Below are 18,331 nucleotides of genomic sequence, written 5' to 3' on the forward strand. Positions count from 1 at the left end.
CTGTAGTATGGCCTGGCCGATCAGCTTCTGGGACCCACCTGCTCAAGGCTGCCGGCGGGTCCAACACGGCTGGCAGAGGCCCACGTCTTTTGGCCGTGTGGCCGTGCCCTGCTGGTCCCTGTGCCCACCTGCCCAGAGGCGCTGGAGTGGGGAGGGAGAACGAGGCCTCGTCCAGGCCCGCTGATGGCCGTATAGTCTCAGCCGACCCCTGCCCCGCTCTGGGCCATTTGCGCTGTGAGGTGAGGCCGATGCTGGGAAGGGGCTGCGTGACGGTGTCTGGCCCACAGCTGGGGGTCACTCACCCACTTCCTGTCCCGCCAGTTGTGGCCGCGTGCCTCCACGTCATGTCTGGTCTGTGGTCTGGCTGTGGCGGTACCAGGTGTGTGTGGCCTGGGCTGTGGGACCCCCAGGAGCCCGGCCCTGGCCTGAGGCCCTGTGTGTGCAGGCGAGTGCCGTGGTGGCGTGTGTCTCCATGGGGTGCCCACAGGGCTGGGCTGGTGGCCGAGGTGCAGAGAAGCAGAGGCCAAAGTAGACAGAGTCAGGGGCTTAGGGTGCCTGAGGGAGAAATAGTCCCCGAGGTGCGGGTGAAGTGAGGGCCGCAGGGGAGGCTTCACAGGCCGGCAGGGGCGGAAGCCCCAAGGGACAGCCTCACCAGAGTGACCGCAGTGAGCAGGCCCCATAGACCTTCAGGCCACAGGGCGGCTGTGAAGGTGGGGGAAGCCACCCCCTCCTCCACCAGCCTCAGCAGCAGTGGGGCCCTTGACTGAAGCTGGACAGGGGGTGTGGGCCCCCCCCCCGCCCCGCGTGGAGCCTGGAGTCCTGTGGGTCGGGGTGGCTGAGGGCCTGCCCCCGCCTGCATCCACCCAATTCCCTGCCTGGGGTTCTCCCACCCACGGACCCTGCCGGCTGCCCAGCTGCTCGGCCCTCCCTGGTGCCCCTCAGGAGGTGGTCCCTGCCCAGGCACACGAGGGGCCGTGGGACCTGCACCTGCTTTTACATGTTCATTCATTTCTTCACACCCAGAAGGTTCTGGAGCTACACACAGGCACCTGTGGTCCCCTCCCGGGAAGGACACCATTGTGGGGAGAGCTGCAGGCAGGTGGGGGGGGAGATCAGCATTTCCCTGGGGGTGGGGTGGGCCCAGGAAGGGAGTTGGGGCAGGTGGGCTGGGAGGGGGAGATGGAGGGAGGAAGGGGGGCCTGGGGCAGGGCACCAGGTGGGCAGACACACCTGGCTCGGTCAAGGGACTTCCGGGGTTTTATCACCGACCCTGGCACACTCACAGCATTGCCCACGAGGGGCACTTCCTCCTGGGCTGCTGGACTCCGGTCCACCCCACGCCCGCCGCTCTCACGAGCACCAGCGGCTCCTGCATCGTGGTTGATTGGCCCTGAGGATCCTTCCTCTTGCCGACCCGTGAGGTCCTGGGGCCCTGCCCCTTCCGGGAGTCTGAAGCCCCGGTGTCCCCTGGAGCCGCCCCGAGGGAGCTGGAGGCGTGGGACTCGGGGTGAGTGCTGGGACAGTGCCTGGCAGGAGTGGAGGAAGCAGAGGGCGGTGTGGGGCCGGAGGCCGCCCTCTCCTGAGGCCAGTGTCCCCCACGCAGACAGCACTGCCCTGCTGTGGGCACAGACGGGTGCAGAATGCGGGGCAGAAAGAAGAGCTTGGACTTGAGGCGGACGGATGTGGGGTCTTGCATGACCTGACGGTCGCAGCGGTTGGGGGAAGGGCCTGAGCCCGAGTGGACACTCTTGTTAAAACCAATGAGCACCTCTGGGAGTCAGGGACTTGCCGAGCGCGGGTCCAGTTGGGAGGGAAGAACCGGGACGGGGCGAGTCCTCCCCGGGCTTCTTCGGAAGGAGGAGGGGCCTCGGCTTGGCCAAGGCCGACTGGCTGGTGGTGAGTGTCCTGGGGCCGCGATGAAGGACCTCACACTGAGGGGCTTGAACCAACAGAAATTCAGTCTCGCACTCTGCAGCCAGACGCCGGAGATCCAGGTGTCCCAGGGCCCTGCTCCCGTCAGCAGCTTCAGGGGAGGGTCCTTCCTGCCCCCAGCCTCTGGTGGCCCCAGGTGTCCCAGGCATCACCCAATCTCTGCCTCTGCCCTCATATGACCTCCTGCCCTGAGTCTGATCTCTCCTCCTCTGTCCCTTGTAAGGACGCTTCTCACTGGATTTAGGGCCACCTGGACAATCTCATCTTAAGGTCCTTAACTTCAATCATATATGCAAAGACGCTTTGTCTGAACAGGATCACCTTCACGGGTTCCAGGGCTTAGGACGTGGACATAACTTCTGGGCCTGGGGGCACCATTCCGCCCTCTGTGGTGGGTTGATGAAGAAGAAAGAGGAGGAGGGGCAGAGGGGAGCCCGAGAAGGTGGGTCCTGCTGCTGGGAGGGCGCGTGCGGCACGGCTGCTGGCTCTGGAGCCCGTCTGGCTGGCTGGGATGCATCCTGCTTTTCTCTGCGGGCCTGCTCTTGGGCTGTGCTCCCACTGTGCCAGCCCCTCTAGTGGGGTAACTGCCACTGTTCTCGGAGAGACAGAAGTGAGCGGTCCTGAAGTGGGATCTTAGTTCCCTGCCCAGGAATTGAACCCGGGTATCCTGGATGAAAGCCAGGAATCCTAGCTGCTAGACCACCAGGGGCCGGAGTCTAGAAGGAAAGTTGCCCTGGCTCTTGCCCCGTTTGAAAGCAAGAATGTTTCACGGACCAAAAACTACAAAGCAGGTATAAAGTTTCTTTTTTTTTTAAACATCTTTATTGGGGTATAATTGCTTTGCAATGATGTGTTAGTTTCTGCTTTAGAACAGAGTGAATCAGTTATACATATACATATGTTCCCATATCTCTTCCCTCTTGTGTCTCCCTCCCTCTCACCCTCCCTATCCCACCCCTCCAGGCAGTCACAAAGCACCGAGCTGATCTCCCTGTGCTATGCGGCTGCTTCCCACTAGCTATAGAAGCACAGCACAACATGTGGGCTAGAGAAGTAACCTATTGAAGACAGGAGGAGGCAGAAATACTCACCTGGAGAGTGTGGACGTTCTCCCTGATGAGAAGTGAAGGGGTGCTTGGCTCGTCTGTACAGCGCGGCTCTCCCGGATCTCTGTCTTCCTCTGGCCCATTACCTCGCCTCTTTTCCCACATCTGACCTGCCCTAGGGCCCTCCTGACAAGTGTGTATCTTTTTGACAAGAAAGATTCCAACGCGGGCTTCCCTGGTGGCGCAGTGGTTGAGAGTCCGCCTGCCGATGCAGGGGACGTGGGTTCGTGCCCCGGTCTGGGAAGATCCCACATGCTGTGGAGTGGCTGGGCCCGTGAGCCATGGCCACTGAGCCTGCGTGTCTGGAGCCTGTGCTCCTCAACGGGAGAGGCCACAACAGTGAGAGGCCCGCGTACCACAAAAAAAAAAAAAGAAAAAAAAAAAAGATTCCAACGCAAAGGCTAACGGGAAGTTTGACAACACATTATGGGCTGGCACGCCCTCCCTTTTTGACCCCCGAGGAGGCTTCCTGCACATGTGCAGTCGGAGAGCTTTCCCTGACCTCAGGAGCGATAGACGTGGTCGTCTTATCTCTTTACTCCAGCAGGGCTCAGCTCCTGCCACTGACTTTGTCCTTGGAGTGTCAGGGAAAACAGAGCTCCAGTTTCCTCTGCTTGGCAAGCTCCAGCTGCTCAGCCCAGGGGCCCATCTGTCTCCTACTTCACCACCTTTCTTCCCGACTTGGGGGAGATGCGCGTTGTCCGTGTGTGACGACGCCCAGCTTTCAGGGGCCCGTGTGGGCTGAGCCCTTGTTGCCCTCGCTCTGGATTCCATGGGTGGTCTTATGATCCGGGGTGCAAGTCAGAGAAAGGGAACACTCAGCTCTGCCCCCGGGGTCTCCCAGCTCAGGAGACGGGAGGAAGGCCCCTGGACCTCGGCTTGAGAGAACCATGCAGGTGGGGGCCGGTCTTGGGGCCTGGTTTCTGGAAACTGTGTGCGAGTCTGTGCAGGTGTGAGTGTCAGTGTGAGGGGGCAGAACAGAGCAGGGCTGTGCTCTTGACCTTGTGTGAAGTGCTCTATTACTCCTCTCATGTTCTATTTGAACCAAACACTTGGGATCTCTGGACAAGCCTCAGAATTGCCCAGTTCTGGGTTTTCTATGCCCGACCTCCACAGGCTGCATGGTCCGTGTGGGAGTCTGTGGGATGCCTGGTCTCCCAGCGCAGATGGAAGCTCTCAGAAGGGCCTTCGCCACAAGTGGACTCTCCTGTCAGAGTCTGGGCACTCGTATGCTGGGAAGGAGGCCACCGGGCCCTGAAGAATGGTCTTAACTGCTCACAGGCCCTCAGAGGCCAAGAAGGTCACTCACCGCCCCTAGTTTCCTCCTTATTGTACCTTTCCTAATAATTGAAACCTTTTCTTCCTGTTATTGGCCACCTGGTTTTTCCTTACAGTGCAGGACCCACTGCCCACATTTCTTTCTTTCCATTGGTTGCCGAGTGCTCTTTGTATATGAAGGAGTCCTGCCCTGTGTCACATGTGCTCATGTGCTCTGCCCCGTTTCCATGGGACTTCAGAGCCCCTTGTGGGCGGGCTTCTCCAGCTCTTTACCCTCAGGAGGGGGCTCGGCCCATGCCCACCACTGTGCTTGGCCAGCCGGCCCTCTCCCTGGTGCCTGTGGCTCCTGCCTGCGCGGCTCCCAGCTTTCTTCTCGAGGACGGTGGCGGCCAGCCCCAGACAGCTATCGCTTGTTCATCGGGACGTCCGGGCAGGCTGGCGGGATGGGGCCCGAGGACTGGCCTGTCTTTGTGAGCTCAGTGGGTGGACGGCTGGGTGGTGACTGGGGCCCCAGGAGGCTGATGCCGGCCTCCACCCTGGTGCTTGTGCAGCTGTGTTCCTGCGGCCTCCTGCACTGACCACTGAATGAGCCCCTCAGGGTTTGCCCACGGGGAGTGGGACTGTTGCCTTTACCTTCGTGTGGGGAGGGGCGGTGAGTCTGGGCTGGAGGCCAGTGGCGCAGGCGTGGTGGAGCCTGAACCGGGGTCTCAGTGGGCATTGAAGGACTTGAGGCGGAGCCTGGCTGGACACTTGGGTCCTCGGGGCCCAGAGCGGCCCTCTGCCCCCTTCCCTCTGGCCCCTTGTCCACGTCCTCGGCGGGGGGCACCTCCTGCTCCCAAGTTACCACAGGCACCTCCCCAAGGTATGCTCAGGTGGCAAGGGATTCTTTTTTTTTTTTGTGGTACGCGGTCCTCTCACTGTTGTGGCCTCTCCCGTTGCGGGTCACAGGCTCTGGACGCACAGGCTCAGCGGCCATGGCTCATGGGGCTTGCCGCTCCGCGGCATGTGGGATCTTCCCGGACCGGGGCATGAACCCGTGTCCTCTGCCTCGGCAGGCGGACTCTCAACCACTGTGCCACCAGGGAAGCCCTGGCATGGGATCTTTTTTTTTTTTTGCGGTACATGGGCCTCTCTCTGCTGCAGCCTTTCCCGCTGCGGAGCACAGGCTCCAGACGCGCAGGCCCAGCGGCCATGGCTCACGGGCCCAGGCGCTCCGCGGCGTGTGGGATCCTCCCGGACTGGGGCATGAACCTGTATCCCCCGCATTGGCAGGCGGACTCTCAACCACTGCGCCGCCAGGGAAGCCCCTGGCATGGGATTCTTTAATGAACTTTACTAGGAAAAGTTAGGAGAGAGGTCGAATGAGGGCATGGGGGATGTGGGTGGGTGCTGCAGGGCTGACTTGGCCACACTGCGGACCCTTTGGGAAGCGCCTTCTGCTGTGGGACCCTGCCTCACAGCCTAGGGCCCTGCCTGCAGCCCTGGAAACTCCCCTGGACCTTCCCCAGAAGGTCTTCTCTGCATCCTCATTCTGCATGAACGGTGCCTGGGGGTGGACAGCAGGGAGGGTGGGCAGGGGGCAGGAGCAGGGCATGGGGTGCAGCGCACTTGGCCCTGGGGGCACTGAGGGCGGGACTGAGCCTGGGGAGTGAGCCCGTGGCTCGGCTGGGCTGGACTCAGACGCTGGATCGGGCTGGTTGGGACTCTGAGTTCTAGATCTGGCTCTGGGCTCCAGCGTGGGCTGGGCAACGGGCTCAAGGCCGTCACTGTGTTTCAGGGGTTGTTCAGTCAGAATCGGTGTGGGCCCGAGCCCAGGGGCCTGGGAGAAGCCTGGGGTGGTCAGCACCCACGCCCAGCCCAGGTCTCTCTGTGGAGGAAACAGATGCTCTTCTGGGACTTGCCCCAAATTGGGGTGGTGTGGGGCTGTGATAGGTGGGCCCCCTGTTGCCTTCGACCTTGGGGCTGAGCTGGGGGCTCTCGGCACCCGTGTGCTGGTCGCTGGGCCCCTGGCTCTGGCCCCCTGGGGGCTGGTCTGCTCCTTCCTCCGGCCCAGGGTCGAGCTGGCAGCCTCGGGGACGCTCACACGAGGGCGGAGGCAGGGCTGCACGGCGTTCCTGTGGTCGCGGGAAGCCTGCGGCTGTGTCTGCAGGGCAGCAGCCAGGACCCACTTCACCTGGGGGACGGCGTGCGTGAGGGACTGTGCGCCCAGCCGAGGCTCTCCCTCTGTTGGGGCGCCCTGCCCTGGAACAGGGCGTCCCCCCCGGAACGGGGCGTCCGTGCCCACCTTGCAGAGGGTGACGGCAGCGCCATAGCTCACGCTAAGCAGGAAGAGCGCCACGAAGGTTAGGAGGCCAGTCTGCGTCCCCTCCAGCTCGTCACTCTCGGCCTCCTCTGTGCACAGGTCCTCCAGGGCCAGCTCTGCGGGTGCCAGCTGGTCAGCCACCTGGCCTCGGGGTCCGACGGGGAAGGACAGGCCTGGCCAGCCTTAGGGAGTCGAGGGGACTGGGCCTGGCGCCCTGGTCCTGGGCAGTCCCTCCGTCTGGCCCCTCTGCGACTGCCCAGAGCCACCAGCCGGACCTGGAGGGTGGGGGGTTGGAAGCCCCAGAGCTGGCCGGCGGCTGTGTGGGGCGGCGCTGCTCCCCTGCCCTCTGCTGTCCCTCCACTCTCTGGTGGCTGGTGTTATCTCTGCCACCATTTCTCCACCACCATTTCTCCGGCTTTTCTCCTGACGGCTGGTCGCCCCTCTCAGCCCCGCGGGCCCCTCACCTCAGCTCCAGCTCTGCCCCACCCCGCTCCCTGCCCCGTGGCAGGCGGGGGCCCTCGGCCTGGGGAGCACCCACGTCCACCCACTGCATGGCCTGTGGCTGCCCAGTCTGGCCCCCTGGGCCCCGTTCCTGCTCGGCTCCATTTTCACCAACCAGGGGGGCCCTTGAAGAGCACAGGCTGGCCTCCCTGCCTGGAGCCCTCAGGAGGGGGTCTGGACCCGGGAGGGCCCCTAGGGTCATAGGATCATTGCAGAGGGTGCCCCGAGGGCTGGGCCCGGCTGCACGGATCTTGCCCAGTGTGCGGGAACCCAGAGCTGCCCCTGGCCCCTAGCTCCTCCTGTCCTGGGGCTGGGCCCCTTCCTTCCCCAGCACGGCCTCTGCTCTGGGCTCGTGTTCAGGGTGTGGGCTGTGCTTTCTGTATGGATGTGGTGGGTGCCTGTGTGCTGTCCACGAGTGTGTCTGTCCGTGTGTGTCCATGTGTGTCCACGTGTGTCAGTATGTGTGTGTGCATTCATGTGTGTGGGTTCATGTCTGTGTCCCCGTGTGTCTGTGTCCATACGTGTCTGTGTATATCTATGTCTGTGTGTGTCAGAGTGTCTGTCCATGTGTATCAGTATGTGTCCATGTGTGTGTCTGTGTGTGTCCACACGCATGTGTCTCTGTGCGCCTGTGTCCATATGTCTGTGTGTATCCATGTGTGTGTCCATGTGTCTGTGTGTGTCTGTGTGTTCATGTCTGTGTGTCCATGTGTCTGTCCATGTGTATCAGTGTCTGTGTGTCTGTCCATGTGTATCTGTGTGTGTTCATTTGTATGTGTTCATGTCTCTGTCCTCATGTGTCTGTGTCCGTGTGTGTGTCAGTGTGTGTCTGTGTGTCCAACTGTCCATCTGTGGGGTGCAGCTGACAGGGAGGGCTTGGCTGCACGAGGAAGCCATGTGGGGCAATGGGTGGGTCCAGGGGCCCAGGTATGACGGCGAAGGGTTTGGGAGTGGCCTGGGAGCTAGGGCGGGCCTCGGGAGGCCACCTGTGAGTGTGTGTGAGATGTTACCAGCGGTTGGCAGTGCCGTGTGACTTGGGTGCATGCGGAGCCCTGGCACCAGTGGGCATGACAGTGTGAGGGTGCGTGCGAGGGCTGGGTGCTTCCCTGGACCGATTCAGGGTGGAGTGAGCCTGAGCGGCAAGATGGGGACCCTGGGCGCCGACCCTGGCCTGGTGTGGCCACGCAGGTAGGCTGGGGGTCAGAAGGCAGGGGTCAGAGGAGTGGGCTCCGCACAGGCCCCTGTGCAGGGTTGACCCATTTGTGCCCAGGAGGTGACAGTGGAGGGACCTGCGTGTTGGTGCCAGTGCGGGGGTCTGACTCGGCCCATTTCTCTACCTGGAGGGCCTGTGTGTGCAGCTGGTCTTGGGAGCCTGGGGGCTTGTCTGTGTCCAGAGGGTCTGGCAGGAGGCTGGGGGTGGAGGCTGAGGCCTCCGGGAGCTCCGGGAGAGGCTGGGGTCTCTGTGGTCCCTCCCCTAGGACTACTCTCGGGCTCTTAGAGCCCCTTTGACTGGGTAGAGTCCATAGTGGCGTGGCGGGGAGGCCCTCTGACACAGACGGCGATGCTGGATGGAGACGCGCCTCAGCCCTGGCCCCCACCCCATGCCTCCCTTTCCTCTGTGCCAAGACACCGCTCCCTGCCCCACAGCTCCCCAAGGATGGGCACGCCCAGGGCTCTGAGCAGGCACTGGAGTGTTTATTGACAATGGACAGAAGGTCTGGCCGGCCCCCTCCCCCACCCCAGTAGGATGGAGCCCTGGGATGAGGAGAGGGGGGAGGCCAGGCATCATTTACCAAGGTTGATGGACATCGATTTCTTGAGCGTCCTTGAGCCGGGCAGCGCCTCGTGCGCCACTTGGCAGGTGAATTCGCTCTTCTGCTCCCAGTCGGCCCGCCTGACCACCAGGTGGCTGTAGATGAAGTAGGCGGAGACGTCGGGGACGGGGCTGCGGACCTTGTGGGGCCTCGTGATGGTGTGCTGGTCTGCCTGCATCAGGGTGCCGTTCCGCAGCCACTGCACGGAGATGTCCGCGGGGAAGAAGTTCTGGATCAGGCAGGTGAGGGTGACCTCGCCCTTGGTCTTGAGCTCCTCCTTGGGTGGCGGGAACACGTAGACATCGGGAGCCTTGCGCTTGCCTGCAGACAGGTGTGCGGTCAGCCAGTCTCCACCTGGGGGGCCGCCCACCTCCCCTCAGCCTGCGGCTCACCAGGGCCCTTGGAGATGGAGCGCAGGATCTCCTTGGGTAGGTGTGGGTGGGTCACTCTGCAGTAGTAGGTGTCGCCGTTGAGCCAGTCACTGACGTTCACCGGCAGAGTGGACGTGACAGTGACCGTCCCGTTGAACTCATCCTTGAAGACAAGCGGGTCTGGATACATTAGATCCTTGCTCTCCCTGGACCAGGTCAGTCTAACGTCCTTTTTGCTGGCCAGGTCCACCACCAGGCAGGTGATCTTGGGTGACTTGTTGACGTACAGGTCGAGGGGCGTGGGTGGGCTCAGGTAGGCGCTCACGCCACGGGGCTCGGACTCGGCTGTGTGTGGGAAGGGGCTGAGTGAGGCTGAGTCTGCCCTCCTCTCTGAACCCCCAGCGGCCGGGTGTTGGCGTGGGCGAGGGCCATACCTGTGCACCTGCGGGCGTGGTTGTCGTAGGTGGAGCCATAATAGGTGACCCGGCAGGTGTAGGTGAGTTGGGACACCCACTGGCCTTGTGTGATGTTGAGCTCGCTGTAGGTGGAAGCCAGTTTGCCCTCCACCCTTTCGGGGCCGGTGTGTGGGAACACGTCTGTGGCCTCACGCCCGTCCACCAACCAGGTGACCTTGATTTTGCCTGGGGTGTAGCCGGAGATTAAGCACAGGAGCCGGATGGTGGTATGGGTGTCGCCACGGGGGTCGCAGGAGGAGTAAAAGAGCTTCACGGTGGGGTCGGTGAAGCTCTTGATGCACCCTGGCGGCAGAGGCAGCAGGAGTAGGGCTGGCCTCTCTGAGCCCCCAGCCCTTCCTCCCTGTCCCTCCCGCCCAGCCTCCCCTCCCCCTCTGGCTGTCTCGTGGGCTGCCCGGGCCTGGCTCACCAGTGACGGCCTTGGTGGTGGTGGTGCTGGACGCAGCGTGGGCCACGCTGCAGGTGAACTTCTGCTTGGACCACTCGCCCGAGACTGTCACCTGGCTGCTGGTGGTGTAGAGGCTGGAGTTCAAGTTTTGGATGGCAGGGAAGGTCAGCGTGCTCTTGTTCAGGGATGCTGTGTCCCAGGTCATGGTCACTGGGCCCGGGAAGTAGCCCGTGACCAGGCAGCCCAGCGTCACAGAGGTGGCATTGGTAGCACTTTTGCAACAGGGACGCAAGGGGTAGACGGATGGGCCGTGGATGGAGGCTGTGGGGACAGGACAGCGGTCAATGCTGGCCTCAGGACTGTCACCTGTATGTGCCAGGCTAACTGCTGGCTTTGGAGGGTGGGCTGTGGGGTGGAGGTGGGGAGGTCCAGTGCAGGGAACACCGGGACTGTGTTCCAGCTTTGGGGGACAGATGGCTCCTCCTGGGTCCTTTCCTCATCTCCTGATTCCACTAGGGACGCCCTCCAGTGAATCCTTGTGCCCTGCAGAAGCAGTGGCTGTCACTGCCCTTGGCCAGGACTCCTGCCCTCAGCCCCAAGTGGGTGGACACGGGGCTCCTGAGTGGAGGCGCTAACCCACTCCCTGAGGTGGAGGTTCAGAGCCCATAGCCCTCTGTTGGCACCCAGGGACCCAGGGAGAAACCCCCCAGGCCCAGGAGTTACCAGGCTACTCTTCTGCCCCCACTCATAGACTCCCATTGGAGATCAGGGACCCTGAGAACCTCAGTAGCCACCAGTCTGTCCCCTCTGCCCCACCCATAGCCCTGGGAACACAGGCCTGGGACACAGAGACCCCCAGGATCACTAAGCTGCTTTCCCACTCCTGACCCTAACTCAGACCCCCATCGGGGATCAGGGAGACCCCCAGGAACCGTCAAGCTTGCCCTTCTGCTCCAAACCAAAGACCTCATAAGGGCCTGGGGATCCACAGGATCCCACTTCCCAGGAATCACCTTGTGTCCCCGCCCCACTCCAAAGTCCCTGTGGGCCTGCTGTGGGCGGATCCACCTGCCACCCACTGGACCCCTGCTACTTGCAGCCGTGGGTCAGCCTTCAGGTCCCTGAGCAGCTTTGCCATGGCTGCCCCTTCACCCCATCCTTCGGCTGACCAGCCCAGGCCCGCTGGTGCTCTACCCGCCCTGCTGACCCCCCAGGGGAGCCTGATTCCAGGCCCCATGGAGAGATGACAAAGGCCCCTCAGAGCCCTCCTCAGTCCCCCTCCTCAGCCCTTCTCAGGCTCCTCTGGCTGCCAGGCCTGTCTGCACGTCCCCTGGCCTTGGAGCTCCAGCCCCCAGCCCATCCCAGCTCTGCATCCCAGCTCGGCTCTTCCAGCTTCCTCTATTCTGCCGGCTAGCCCAGCTGAGCACAGCCCAGATGACCGTGTGTCAGGACAGCTGAGACCAGCTGAGACAAAGCAGCTCGCGAGTACAGCCCAGCACCGCTAACGAGTCCTGCGCATTTCAAGTCAGCTCAGCCCAGTTCATCCCAGTTCACCCCAGCTCAGCCCAGAGCAGCCTGCCTTGATCCAGCCTGGCCCGCTTCAGCCCCTGACGTCCCATCTCAAGCAAAACAGCTCATCTGAGCTGCGTCCACGTGGTTCATTTTAGTTCAGTTTAGCTGACTGAGCAAAGCTGGCCAGGATGACCCCACAGCCCACTCCACCCAGTTAATCCAGCTCAGCCCAGCCCAGTCCAGCCCAGCTCAGCCCAGCTCAGCCCAATTCCACCCAGTTCAGCTCAGCTCAGCCATGCCTAACCCAGTTCAGCCCAGTTCAGCCCAATTCCACCCAGTTCAGCTCAGCTCAGCCCAGCCCAGCTCAGCCCAGCCATGCCTAACCCAGTTCAGCCCAGTTCAGCCCAGTTCAGCCCAGCTCAGCCCAATTCCACCCAGTTCAGCTCAGCTCAGCCCAGCCCAGCTCAGCCCAGCCATGCCTAACCCAGTTCAGCCCAGTTCAGCTCAGCCCAGCCCAGTCCAGCCCAGCTCAGCCCAATGTAGCCCTACTCAGCTCAGCCCAGCCCAGCTCTTCAGCTCAGCCCAGCCTCTCAGCTCAGCCCAGCCTAACCCAGTTCAGCCCAGCTCAGCCCAGCTCAGCCCAATTCCACCCAGTTCAGCTCAGCTCAGCCATGCCTAACCCAGTTCAGCCCAGTTCAGCTCAGTTCAGCCCAGTTCAGCCCAGCTCAACCCAATTCCACCCAGTTCAGCTCAGCTCAGCCCAGTTCAACCCAGTTCAGCTCAGCCCAGTTCAGCCCAGTTCAGCTCAGCTCAGCCCAGTTCCACCCAGTTCAGCCCAGCTCAACCAAGCCCAGTTCAACCCAGTTCATCCCTGCTCATCCCAGCTAATCTCAGTTCAGACCAGCTCAGCCCAGTTCAGCCCTGTTTAACCCAGCTCAGCCCATCTCAGCCTAGTTCAGACCAGCTCAGCTCAGCCAACCCTAGCTCTGCCCCACCCCTCTGGGGTAGGCAAGCTCAGCAGAGAAGAGCCCAGCCCAGTGCATTCAGCCCAGGTGAGCCCAGATTGCCCCTTTTATCCTGCCTAACTACGCAAGTCGGGCCCCACTCAGCTAAGCCCATTTCTTCTGCCAGCCCAGCTCAGTCCAGCAGAGTCCAGGTCTGCCTAGTGCACCTGAGGACAGCCCGGCTGAGCCAGGCTGGGAAGGCTCAGTCAGCTGGGGCAGCCTGCTCCCTCCCTGTCTGTCTGAAGCAGCCTGGCCCACGACAGCCCAGCTCACTTTAGCTCAGTGCACGGTCCCACGTGGCTGGGGACAGCCCTTCTGGCCAGTGTGGCCCAGCTGAGGCTGGGATAGCTCATCTGCCTCCACATAACTCCATCCACTCAAGCCAAACTTGCCCAGCCCAGCCCTGCCTGGCCTACCCTAGTCAGGCTGGCTCAGGCCAGCCCAGCTCAGGCCAGACGACGTGGGCCCAGGCCTGCCTGCCATGTTGGCCGGCCTAGGGACTGAGACCCGCTGCTTCCCCCTGACCCTGGGCTGGCCGTCACCATGTTTACTGGTTGTAGGCAGATCCACGCTCAGCCCGAGGTCCATGCCCTGTGTGTGATTCTTGCCCTGGCCCTGACCTGTCTGAGATTCTCGGCTCCTTGGTCTTCTCCAGGTCGGCTTCGAGCGTTCTCTTACTTCCCTGTGTCCCCATGCAGGGAAGGGACAGCTGCAAGGCAAGCAGTGACTCAGAAGCTTGGTCCCCGCTGGGTGGGCAGTCCAGGTGTCTTCTCCCAGCAGTGGTCTGGGCAGCTCCAGCGGCGGGGTGCCTGAGGGGCTGGGGTCTTCTGTCAGGTGCCCGTGGCTGGTGTGGCCCATCTGGCCAGTGGTGGCCGTCTGCAGGCTCCCAGATGAGGTGAATCGTTAGGAAGCATTGCTGTTATTTTTATGCCCAGACGATAGAGCCTGGGGCAGGGCGGGGCAGGGGGGCGAGCTCTGCCTCAGTGCTCTCAGCTAAAAATGGGGTGGGAACCCCCAGGGGCCTCGGCAGCCCTGGAAGTTCCCTTCTCTCTCTCTGTTCTCGGGAAGTCAACCCAGCGACGGCCGGTCTCAGGTGAGGCTCCTCTCTGTGGCCTCTTCCCCGGCCTCTGCCACCCGGCTCGTGACCTCTCCCTCGATGCCACGGGCTGACTTGGTGAGCAGCCGGCACACACTGTGGTCACTACGATGGCCCGGGAAGGGAGAGGCACCAGGCACTGCCACCACTGCCCCCGAGGCAGCCCATGAGGGACGGTCCTGGCCGTTTTGTGCTTGAGAAGTTGAGGCCCGCGTGGCCTAGGTGCCTGCGGCGGAGTGCGGGGCTTTCTGAGCAGTGGTCTGGGGGCCGGCCTGGTGGGGTGGCCCTGGGTACGAGCGTGAGAGGCTGTGGGTCCAGCTGGGTGTAGGCAGGTGCTGGTCCTCTGGTGGCTTCCTGGGCACCCTGCTGGCCGACAGTCTCACCCGCTGTCTGCGAGCCAGCCTCCCGATCGCTGTCCTGCAGCTGGGCTCCCATCGGGGCTGCGACTGGGCTGCGTGGCCGGCAAGGGCTGGCAGGGGCCTGTCGGGAGGTGGGACATGGCTGTGAGCTTGGCCAGCGGCTCGGCAAGACCTCTGCAGCCACCGGACCCTGGGGTGTACCATGCCACCCTGTGCTGTTGCTGTCCATCAAGGTGTGGGGACCACAGAGTGGCCTTCGTAGAGGTGCCCGCAGCATTCGACTCTGGTCTGTCGGGGCAGCCAGTCTACCGTCGACGCTCCCTGCCATGTGCTGAGCCAGATGATGTGCTGAGTCTTGGCCTTGCCTCCATGCTGTGGACGTGTCCTGCAGGCCGGTGTGTCTCTGGAACCCCCCAAAGGCCCAGATGCACACACAGGGGAGGCCACGAGAACTTGCAAGCTAGCTCATCAGCATGGACTCCTGGGAGGTGACATGTAGTCTTTGTGGAGAGGGAGACAGCAGGACCACGTCCCCTGGGCCCAGGACACCCAGGGCCGCTGGTCTGCATGCAGGGAGGCTGTGCAGAGATGAGCTGTCAGGCCTGCACGCCCAGAGGAGTGTCCGGGCCTCTTGGAAGACCCAAGAGGGGCCGCTGGATGGCTGGGGAGGGGCCCTGTGTGCAGAGCCAGGGCCCCGAGGCCCCCAGGACAGATTGTCCTGGTCTGTCCCACCCCACCCTTGGCCCCAGGGACAGATGCTGCATGGCAGGTGCAGGGGGAACGCCGAGTTCCCTGGAAGGACTCAAGGTTCTGAGAGAAACCACAAGGCAGGCAGAGCCCCACCGGGGAGCCTTCTGCCAGGTGGTGCCTGGCCCTGCGGCCTGTACGGTGTGAGCGTGTGGGGCTGGGGGCTTGGCCCAGCACCCCTGCGCTTCCTACCCAGCTGTGGGCGTTCAAGACTGAGGCCTCGGGCCCAGCCAGCCCCTCCCCCAGCTCTACCCCAGCACCCCAGGAGCCACTGGGCTGCCGGCGCAGGGGCAGGGAGGGTAGGGGGTGTGTGTCCCTCGGTCAGTGGAGGAGACTCGCTCCTGCACCTGCCCGGCTGCAGGAAGTTAGATGGGACCTGGCCAGACAGCCTGGGATAGGTGGGCCTTCAGCCAAGGCAGTGTGAAGTCCCTCTGAGGCTGGGCCTCCGTGTAAGGGCCTGTGGGGTAGCCGGGGGCCAATGCTGGCTCCGGCCAGTGGATTGCTTGGAGGGAAGGCCAAGCTGCAGATGGTTTCTTTGACATTTCCTGACCAGGACACTAAATGGGTGGCAGCGCTAGCCTCCAGATCCCTCAGACTCAACCAGGGGCTCACTGCCCTTGGTACCCATGGTGGGGGCCAGGCCCCAGAGTTCTCCTGGACAGTGAGACCAGCTGACCCCCTTGTTGCCCTTGGTTGTGGCCCCAAACATGGGCCCAAAGATGCTTCAATCCCCCCTCCCCGGCTTCCTTCCCCCAGGCCAGGCCTGGCTCCACGGCTGTCCGCTCCCTCTTGGGGCTGGCCCACCACCACCCAGGCCTCCAGACGTCCTCCACCCCAGGGAGGCCCCGCTTCTCCAGCTCCGTGCCTGCCTTTCCAGCAACGATGCTGTCATTACACTCTCTGAAGTGTGCAGTGCTTTGTCTCCTAATTTAAATGCTCCCATTACTAATGAGCTGGAGTATCTCTTCAGAGACTTGGGAGACATTTGGACGTCTGTCTCTGATCTCATCCTGCTTTCTGAAGATTTTCTTGGCGATTTCCTGGGAATTTGCGAGGCAGTCATCTCTAGGGGCTTGCCCCTTGCTAGTTTTAACCTTGGGATAAACTTCTCCTGGTCAATGCCCTGGTTGCTAATGCTGCTTGTTGAGTCCTCCTTTAACAGAAATTCTTCATTTCCACGTGGCAGGTTCATCAGCTCTTTACCCTGCAGCTTGCACGTTTGGAGGCCGCCATGTGAGCTTCCTGTGGCTGCAGTCACAAAGGCCCCCAAACTTAGTGGCTTAAAACTACAGAAATGGACTCTCACATTCTGGAAGGCAAGAAATCCAAAAACAAGGTGTTGGCAGTGCCAAGCTGCCCTGAAGACTCCAGGGCAGGGTCCTTCCTGCCTCTTCCAGCCCCTGCTGGCTATTGACATCACTCCAATCCTTCCTCCATCTTCACATGGCCATCTGCCCTGTGTGTCATCTTCTCCTGTTATAAGTCACTGGACTTACAATGCTTCTGAAATCTAGTGTGATCTAATCCCAAGGTCCTTAACCTAATTACATTTTCAGAGACCCTATATCCAGACAAGGTCACATTCTGAAGCTCTGGGTGGACATACATCCCACCAGGCTGTTGCTGTTCCTGTGCTCCGCCAGCCTTGCTGGTCCATTTCCTTTCAGCTATATTTAAAGTTAGCCTTTCAGATGCAAGTGTTTGATCCCAGCAGGCTCCATCACCACTCACCGTGCATATGGTGTGGAGTAGAAACCCAGGTTGAAGTTCTCCACAGAAGAAGCCAGTTTCCCACCCATCTCAGAAGCTTTCCCGCTGCCTGAAGGCACCACACTCATTGCAGTCCAAGTTCCTAGGAACGACCAGGCTGTTTCTGAGTGCTCTCCTATTCCTTGGGTCTGGTAGTCTGTGCATGAGTACCATCATTTTCAGTGATGGCTTTGTGTATGTGTTAACATTCAGGGGGACAGTCCCCCTGAAACCCCTCATCCTGTGCTTTTATTTTTCAAAATGGTCTAAGCTGTAAATGGATCTCACAAACAAACAAAGAAACGAACAAAACCAACCCAGTTGGAATTTTGGTTGGGAGTACACTGTATTTCTTAGTCTGGGAGATAGATGACACTTTAATCTAACATGTCATTCCTTCCTTGACCAGTGTATCTCTCCAGCCATTCAGATTTCTTTTATGTCCTTGAATAGAGTTCAGTTTTTTCCTCAGAAGTCTTGGGCGTTCTTTCCCAGGTTATTCCTCCCATTGCTGTGACTTGTGCCCGGCTTTCTGTTACATTTTCTAGTAGGTTTTTGCTGACATAGAGGAACACAGCTGCTTTTGGTAAGTTGGTCTTGCATGGAAATTGCCCCGATTTTCTTGTTAGTTCTAACAGTTTGTCTGCTGATTGTGTTGGCTTTTCCTTGGAAATGATCACATCATCTACAAATAATACCTCCTTCACATCTTTCCTTTCAATCTTAACAGCCCTGTTTCTTTTTCTTGTCACGTAGCATTGGCCAGGACCTCCAATAATCTATTAAATAAACATTTTCCAAACTGTTTTGACCACAATCCTTGTAAAAAAGGTGTCTTATAATCTAATTCACATACACACATTATTTATATGTAACATTATTATGTATATTTATTTATGTAACTGAAACAAAATTTTCATGAAAATATTTACCATTGTTATGTACAATGCATAGACTTTTTTTCTTTGTTTATTAAAAAGAGCTGGCTGTAACTGTCTGATTTGATTTCACAATCCACAAATAGTTAAGCACATATCTGAAAAGCACTGCAAAATGGTGTGACAGAAGTGACAGGCGTCCTTGCTGTGTCCCTAATCTTATGGGAACACCTCTTAAAGTTTGGCTATCGAGTGTGTTCACTGTAGCTTTATTCCTTCTTTCCTACATTCTTTTGGGTTAATAAGTACTTCTTAGTACTTAGTAAGTACTTTAAGTACTTATTCCATTCTAACTTCTCTGGCGACTTCCCTGGTGGCTCAGTGGTTAAGAATCGGCCTGTCAATGCAGGGGACGTGGGTTCAATCCCTGGTCCGGGATGATCCCACGTGCCACAGAGCAACTAAGCCCATGTGCCACAGCTACTGAGACTGCACTCTAGGGTCCATGCACCATAACTACTGAAGTCTGCTCACCTAGAGCCTGTGCTCCGCAACAAGAGGAGCCACGGCAATGAGACACTCGTGCACCACAATGAGGAGTAGACCCTGCTCGAGAAAGCCCACACGTAGCAACGAAGAGAAGGCCCATGTGTAGCAACGAAGACCCGATGCAGCCAAATATAAGTAAATAAATAAATGTATAAAAAAAATAAAGGAAACGAAAGAGGCATGACAACTGAAACAACGTGTGATCTAGGATTTCCTTTTTCTTTTCTTTGGTTTTTTTTTTTTTTTTGCGGTACGTGGGCCTGTCACTGTTG

General features: G+C 60.2%; 1 gene segment (V, D, J or C); it reads right to left on the reverse strand.

The window, feature by feature from the left end:
• Positions 1 to 8,806: 8,806 nt before the first annotated feature.
• Positions 8,807 to 14,212, reverse strand: LOC116748673. The segment is given in 5 exon segments: positions 8,807 to 9,254; positions 9,326 to 9,649; positions 9,739 to 10,062; positions 10,187 to 10,486; positions 13,918 to 14,212. Coding segments are annotated over 5 exon segments (1,593 nt in total).
• Positions 14,213 to 18,331: the final 4,119 nt, after the last annotated feature.

This window comes from Phocoena sinus, chromosome 2 (assembly GCF_008692025.1).
Source record: "Phocoena sinus isolate mPhoSin1 chromosome 2, mPhoSin1.pri, whole genome shotgun sequence".
In the NCBI taxonomy this organism is placed as follows: domain Eukaryota; kingdom Metazoa; phylum Chordata; class Mammalia; order Artiodactyla; family Phocoenidae; genus Phocoena; species Phocoena sinus.